Here is an 8,438-nt window from a genome sequence, read left to right on the forward strand (position 1 = left end):
GTTAATGGGATTAAATACCCGCTTAATTGTCAGCAGGCGCTCTTCCGACTTTTGCATGCGCCCGGTCAGTGAAATATCGTACGAGTGCGCGATAACGTCGGGACACTTACCCTAAGTAATCTCAAGCGATTTTACGTATGTTTAGGTAAGGAACGTGCCCGCCCGAGGGATGTAAAATTCTGGCCAGTGCAGCAGAGCCTTGTTTGTGTGCTGGAACACAACACATCCTGACACAGAGGGGAGAAAACCACCCTGCACTGAGCCAAGGCTGACACTTACACAGTCAGCGTCAGTTCTGAGGATAAAAGTGAAGGCAGCGTTCAGTAGAACATTTTGAATGTTGTACTGCTTTGTTTTAAGTTGATTTGATTATTTGACAAATTTAATAATTGCAATAAATGGATACATTATTGCGTTTCTCAGCTTCTCTCTGAATTTAGTCTGGGCCAGTGCATAAATACACGTGTTTGTACAGGAGCTCAGCAGTTGAAACATATCTCCAAAGTAGTCTGCGATAAGTAAGCGATCCGTATATTGAACTGGAACATAATGTCTGTCAGTAATTCTGGAAATGAGGAAAAATACAACATACGGCATCCACAGCACAATAAAAGTACCAGAAATGGAGAATAGTAAAATGATGGATTTCCTTCGGCTCTGCATCTCTGGATCAGCGCTGTTCTGGTTGTTGTGTTGACCTCGCAGTGCTCTGCGGGTTCGATTAACCATCACAATATGTCTAACAGTCAGAGCGTTGAGGAATAAAATCAGAAAGTACGGCAACAATGGGTTTAAAATTGTATCAAGCCAGTCAAAAGTGACCCATGCTGGCAAAGTAAAGTAGGTTAGTTGAAATTGAGCTCCCCACTCGACATTGTTAACTATATAGACAGGTTCAAAAGCAAAATACAAGGGGATGTTTTTGAAAGAGAACACAACACAGATGGTCACTATAACCACAACTGTAGTTTTCTCCCTGCAATACTTCTCTCTCAACTTTTGACAACAAATGAGGACAAAGCGATCAACAGTGAAAGCGACCGTCAACCAGACAGAGCAGTCAATAACCACATAGTTGATAACCTCATTAATGCTTGCGATGGAAGTGTAGCGTAGAAGCGAAATTGGGAAATAGTAACCAAGTATGTAATAGGTTATCACATTGAAAATAATGACCAGTAGGTCTGCTGTTGTCATACCAACCAGGTAAAGAGTGATCCCTTTGGATAGACCACAGCCTCCTCGGGACAGTAGAACAATTGTCAGGAAATTAGCTGCAAAGGAAAGAGCAAAATCTCCAAATTAATTACATGGAATTACTTGGAAATGACAACCCAGAATCAGCTCAATCAGTCCATCAGGTCTATGTCAGTATTTATGCTCCATGAGTGCCTCCTCCCACCCTACTTCATCTCACCAGATCAAAATATCCTTCTGTTCCTTTCTTCCTCATGTACTTTTGAGATAATCCAAGCTGAAAAACTTCCATTGTCTGTGTGGGTGTGATCATACTATACAGATCAAAAAAAAGCAAATTCCTCTCTGGAAACAGAAAATGCTGGGAACATGATCAAAGGGCTTAGGAATTGATAAAGGAAAAAAGAGCAAATTCCATCTAGCTTTCCTTGCACCATCCTGGTATTCACATGATACCAAGATAATGGACCTGTTGACTAATGATAGCACACGATCTCTAACAATCAGTCTTCAAGAGACCAAGACATGGGACAAGGAAAACTCCCAACGATGGAGAGTTTTGGAATCATGTTTCGGGAAACACTTACACCTCCATTTACCACAAGACATGCTTCAAATTCCTCACGTTCTGTATCCTAAGATGTATTCTTATTAAAAAAAAGGAAACTTAATATATTGTAGAAAGAGCTCCTCATTGAAAGAAGATACAAAACTGGATTATGCATTAAGAGAGAACATCCGAGCTTTTATACATTGAGAGATACATCCAGAGCAAGAACAGACTTAAAGATTGAATGAAGAATCAAAAGTAACCGGCTTCAGCTTCTTACCAGGAACTCCAAAGATTCCAAGAAACTGATAATAAATGAAAGTTGTCTGTTCGATTATTGATAGTTCCAATAAATTCATTTTTGGAGGGAGGAGATAGCACCAAACTGTGATGAGAGACCTGAATCAGCCGCAGTCATCATTCCTGTCAGCCCCTATATAAAGCAATCCTCCCCTGTGGTTCAATTAGGTTGCAGAGGGAGTGGAGTTAGCTCACAGTCTTTGAACAAACAGGTATAGTTCTTTTGCCAGGTATTAGGAAATACTTTTTTTTACATACATAGGAAGATTGTAACATAAGAATTCCAATTGAAGAATATTGTTCTGCAAAAATAACTGCAGAAAAAGTTGACTCTTCATGGACTTTTTCACAGCTAGGCTACACTTCAATAAGGAGCGTTCATGAGGTTTTCATCCATGTGGTTATTGACTGCTCTGTCTGGTTGACGGTCGCTTTCACTGTCGATCGCTTTGTCCTCATTTGTTGTCAAAGTTCAGTGGGAAGTATTACAGGGAGAAAACTGCAGCTGTGGTTATAGTGACTGTCTGTGTTGTGTTCTGTTTCAAAAGCATCCTTCTGCATTTTGATTTTGAGGCTGCCTACATAGTTAATAATGTGGAATGGGGAGCTCACTTCAATTCAACTTACTTTACTTTGCCAGGATGGGTCACTTTTGACTGGTTTGATACAATTTTAAACCCATTGTTGCCGTACTTTCTGATTTTATTTCTCAACGCTCTGACTGTTAGACACATTGTGATGGTTAATCGAACCCGCAGAGCACTGCGAGGTCAAAGCAACAACCAGAACAGCGATGATCCAGAGATGCAGAGCCAAAGGAAATCCATCATTTTACTATTCTCCATTTCTGGCACTTTTATCATGCTGGGTTGTTGTATGTTGTATTTTTCCTCATTTCCAGAATTACTGACAGACATTACGATCCAGGTCAATACACGGATCCTTTACTTATTGCAGACTACACCAGCGATATGTTTTAACTGCTGAGCTCCTGTACAAACACGTTTATATATTCACTGGCTCAGAAAAAATTCAGAGAGAAGATGAGAAATGCAAATATGGATCTATTTTTTGCAATTATTAACAATGTTAAATAATCATGGCAACTTGAAAATAAAGTAGCAAAGCATTGAAAGCATTCTACTAAATTCTATCTTAAATTCTATCCTGAAACAAATGCTTACTCTAAACACATAACCAAGCTGGTGCTGTACTTACCGAGATGCATTTCGAATGAGCTAATAAACCAAGGCCCGTCTCCCTTCTCAGGTGGATGTAAAAGATCCCACGGCACCAGCTTGAAGAATTTGAATGGAGTTCTCCCCAGTCCCGTGGCCAATATTTATCCCATAACCAACACCACCAACATAAGAATGTCTGTTCATTTATGTTATTGTTGTTTGTGAGGCCTTGATATGTACATGGTGTATGGGCTGCCACATTTCCTACTTTACAACGGTGCCTAACTTCAAGGTACCTCATTGCTGTGAAGTGCTTTGGGATAGAGACCAGCAATTTAAAAAACGTGAAATCCCAATTATTTACTAAATGAATGAAACGACAATATCCCATGGTTTAAAAAAGAATTTTTTAATATACAAGAGTCAAACAAATCTAACGCAAAATATATCCTAAATAACTTGTATACTTTAACGCCCCAAATTAACCTCAGTTCAACATGAATTATCAGCAAATGATGGTCAATTATAGAATATAAATTACATATTAAATGGTGAGAAGAACAGAAACAATCTATGTAACAGTGAAAGTGAATGATAGACCTATTAGAATGGAGGTGGACAAAGAGATTCCACTACAGCAATAGATGAACATACCTTCAAATATTTGAATTATGGGAATGTAAATTAAGTTTGGAAGAAACAGATGCCGAATTGAAAACTTACATGGGAGAAGACATCAAAGTCAAGGGCATAAGCAGAGTTACTGTACAGTACAGAAGCCAATCTGTAAGACTACACTTGATGGTGGCAGCAGGCGAGGATCCAAGCCTCCTTGGACAAAATTGGGTAAAGGAAATTAAATTAGATTGGGCTGATACCTTCCAGCTGAGAGCAAGTAGGCTACCTGAGCTACTGCAAAAATACGCCTCAGTCTTCAAAGATGAACTTGGGAAGATCCAGGGACTGCAAACAAAAATCCATGTGGATCCAGGGGCAACCCCCGATTCATGAAAGCAAGAGTACCTTATGCAATGCAGGAGAAGGTTGATGCAGGGTCTGCCCTACGTGATAGTTTATTTAGATGACGTTCTGGTGACAGGACTCACTGAAAAGGAGCTTTTGGAAAACTTAGAAGTTTGAAAACGTTTCTCGCAGGTTGGAGTGTGTTTAAAAAAAGAAAAGTGCACGTTTCAAGCGAAATGTAATTTAGTTGGGTCACAGGGTAGATTCACGGGGCCTCACCCGGTCGAGGAAAAAGTGAGAGCCATTAGAGAGGCCCCAGTGCCAAAGAACACCTCCGAGCTCTAATCATTCTTGATGTAATTGGGGATCAATTACTAAGGAGCTTCTTACCTAATTTGTCAACAGAACTGGCACCCCTCTATTACCTACTCAAGAAAAACCCACGTTGGTCTTGGTAAACATGACAGTAAGAAGCTTTCACAAAGGTGAAACAGCTGTTCCACTTAACCACCCTATTAATACATTTTGACCAGAGAAAAGAGTTGGTGTTGACATGTGATGCATCCCCTATGGATTGGGAGCAGTGCTCTCCCATCAAATGGATGATGGCTTGGAATGGCTCATAGGATATGTATCAGGAACACTCAACACAGCAGAAAAGGGATACTCACAGAGAGAAAAAGGCCTGTCAATCATCTTAGTGCCAAGAAATTTCACCAGGATGTAAACGACCAACATTTTCCTATCGTTTCAGACCACACATCATTGCTAGGATAATTCAGCAAGAACCAGGCTATACCACCCATAGCCTCAGCAAGAATACAAAGATGGGCATTGATCCTGACAGAGGATGAGTATACTTTCATCCATAGGCCAGGAAATCAAACTGCAAACGCTGATGCACTTAGTAATTTGCTCTTGCAAAAAAAATGAGGAGGAAATTCCAGTTCCTCAAGAGCCCTTTTATTGTTGAACTTATTGGATGAAAACCATAGCACGCAAATATCTATGGTGGCCTGGAATGGATGGAGAAATAGGGAACTTAGTGAGGAGTTGGATGCAGGGTCAACAAGTTTAAAACGTTTCTTGCAGGTTGGAGTGTTTAAAAAAAGAAAAGCGCATGTTCCGAGCGAAAGAGGTTATTTGTTGGTTCACAGGGTAGATTATATTGTCTGGTAGATTCATCTACTCTGTCTATGGTACCAACTTGGCCATCCCATATCCATAAGTCCAACCAAACAAGAGACTAGGATCCAACAGGGATCATATGCTGCTGAGGTGCTGGGGAGGTTGCAGTACCCATTAGTTTTTGCCTTCTCAGGATGCACGAGGAGGAAGAGAATGGTGATATCAACACACTCTGTGCCAATTGTTTGCCGGCCGTATGGAATGCATAAACCACAACTGTCATGGATCACATACTGTTTCTGTCTAATTTGTTAATGTATCATATCTAAGGTGTTGTTTCTCAATTAACTTAATTAAACAATCTTAAAATTACAATCTGACAAATTGACTGTCTATTTCGGTATCTGTGGCCCCCAAACCCCAGGAAATCTTACATCACCAGCACTGGAATGAAACTCACATCTTTCCAGGCATATTTTCCCAAGGCAGGTGACCAAGAAATTTCCCGACTCCCACTACCACCTCGAACATGAAAATCCAGCTCAATATCTGAGAACTACAGTCCTGAGGATGTCAGTGTGAAGGGAAGTTATTGAGTTGAGTAATCTCAGCGCTTGGTTCTGGGGCCATTGGTTTTTTTTAAAGCAGATACATCACCTGGATTCAGGAACTCAATGCCAAGTGATCAGACTTGCACAAGGTCCGAACTGGGAGAGACAGTGGCACCAGAAGAGATAGCTCAGAAACTACAGAATGATTTGGACAAGATATTTCAGTCAACAAAACAATGGTGAGTGAAATTTAATGCGGACAGTGTAAAGTGGTACAAGTAGGAAAGGAATCTAGGCAACGAGTACTCAGTCAACGGTGTAAAAATCGATAAGGATAAAACTGAAAGAGACCTTGGAGTCTTTCTTGATGCAACTAAATAACATTAACCAATGCAGAGCAGTGATCAACAGAGCCAATAAGATATTAAACTGCTATAATCAAATCAGTACAATATGAGTTAAAGGAACAGATGATGACAATTTCTGGAGCACTTTTCAGATCACACCAAGAATACTGTGTCTAGTTCAGTTTGCCTTCAAACAAACGAGAAATGGGAATTACTTGAATGAGAGCTTGAGATTGGGAAGTGAACACCTCGGATGTGACACTATCATAAAACCACAATGCCTCCCAAGAAGGAAATCTTTCCTCTTATGACTTATCCCAGGTAAATAACAGGGTAGAAACTCCCATGTGTTCACACTTATGAGCTCTTTCCTCAAGCAGTTGTATCAGACAATGTTACTGTCTCCTTTAAATAGATTATTCACAGGTTTGCCACATATTGTGTTGGTTGTTTTTTCTTATTTATTCATGGGGTGTGAACGTCACTGGCTGTGCCAGCATTTATTGCCCATCCCAAAATGCCCTTGCTCAGCGGGAATTAAAGAGTCAACCACATTACTGTGAGTCTGAAGTCACAGGTAGACCAGACCAGATAAAGACAGTGGATTTCTTTCCTGAAAGGACATTAGAGAACTAGATGGGTTTTTACAACAATTGACAATGATTTAAAGGCCAGCATTAGACCTTTTATTCCAGGTTTTTATTGAATTCAAATTCCACCATCTGCCATGGCGGGATTTTAATCTGGATCCCTGGAACATTGCCCTGGGTCTCTGGATTACTAGTCCAGCAAAAATATCATGACGCCTTTGCCTCCCTGCAAATTATTTGTTGTTATAATTATTTTTAACATAATGTTCAATAAAAATGGTTTTAATTAATACAATGATTTATTTTGCAAACTCCATTTAAGTTTAAAGAAGTGTGAATTTGCATTTATATAGTAACTTTCACAACCTCGCTACATCCCAAAGCACTTCATGGCCAAGGAAATACTTTGAAGTGTAGTCATTGTTCTAATGTAGGAAATGTGGCAGCCAATTTGGACCCAACAAGTCCTCACAAACAACAATCAGATAAATGATCAGACAATCTGATTTGAGTGATATTGGTTGAGGTATAAATATTGTCCAATAGACTGGGGACAAACCGTTGCGCTTCTTCAAACTAGTGTTATGGAGTCTTTTACATCCGGCTGAGAGGTCAGACATGACTCACTTTATCAGCTCACCTGAAGTGCAACACAGACAGTGCAGCAGAGCCTTGTTTATGTGCTTGAACACAGAATACCCTGACACAGAGGTGAGAATACGACCCTGCACTGAGCCAAGACTGACACTGACAGTAAGTATCAATTCTGAGCACTGAATTTACGTTAGAATTCAGTAGATCTCCTAGAGTGTTGTGGTGCTTTATTTTCAGTTATTTTGATTATTTGACACATTTAATAATTGAAATAAATGGATGCATTATGGCATTTCTCAACTTCTCTGAATTTAGTCTGGGCCAGCTCATAAATACACATGTTTGTACAGGAGCTCAGCAGTTGAAACATATCACCGGTGTCATCTGCGATAAGTAAGGGATCCTTGTGCTGATCTGGTTCGTAATGCTTGTAATTCTGGAAATGAGTAAAAATACAACATACGGCATCCACAGCACGATAAAAGTACTAGAAATGGAGAATAGTAAAATGATGGATTTCCTTCGGCTCTGCATCTCTGGATTATCAATGTTCTGGTTGTTGTGTTGACCTCGCAGTGCTCTGTGGGTTCGATTAACCATCACAATGTGTCTAACAGTCAGAGCGTTGAGAGATAAAATCAGAAAGTACGGCAGCAATGGGTTTAAAATTGTGTCAAGCTAGTCAAAAGTGAACCATCCTGGCAAAGTAAAGTAGGTTGGTTGAAATTGAGCTCCCCATTCCACATTGTTAACTATATGGACAGGTTCAAAAGCAAAATACCAGGGGTTCTTTATACAACAGAACACACACAGGTGGTCACTATAACCAAGCTGCAGTTTTCTCCCTGCAATATTCCTCTCTAAACTTTTGAGAACAAAGCAATCGACAGTGAAAGTGACTGTCAACCAGACAGAGCAGTCAATAATCCCATAGTTGATGACCTTATTAATGCTCACTATCGATGTGTAGTTCAGAAGTGAAAATGGAAAATAGTAACAAAATATATAATTGATTATCATATTGAAAATAATGACTA

At 39.9% G+C, this 8,438-nt stretch overlaps 1 protein-coding gene across 1 annotated transcript; it reads right to left on the reverse strand.

The window, feature by feature from the left end:
- Window positions 1-369: 369 nt before the first annotated feature.
- Window positions 370-3,275, reverse strand: LOC121288239 (probable G-protein coupled receptor 139). Its single transcript, XM_041206721.1, has 2 exons — window positions 3,266-3,275; window positions 370-1,274 (listed from the first exon to the last, which is right to left on the reverse strand). Exons 1-2 carry the CDS (start codon window positions 3,273-3,275, stop codon window positions 370-372), a joined length of 915 nt encoding a protein of 304 aa, XP_041062655.1.
- Window positions 3,276-8,438: the final 5,163 nt, after the last annotated feature.

This window comes from Carcharodon carcharias, chromosome 2, assembly GCF_017639515.1.
Source record: "Carcharodon carcharias isolate sCarCar2 chromosome 2, sCarCar2.pri, whole genome shotgun sequence".
In the NCBI taxonomy this organism is placed as follows: domain Eukaryota; kingdom Metazoa; phylum Chordata; class Chondrichthyes; order Lamniformes; family Lamnidae; genus Carcharodon; species Carcharodon carcharias.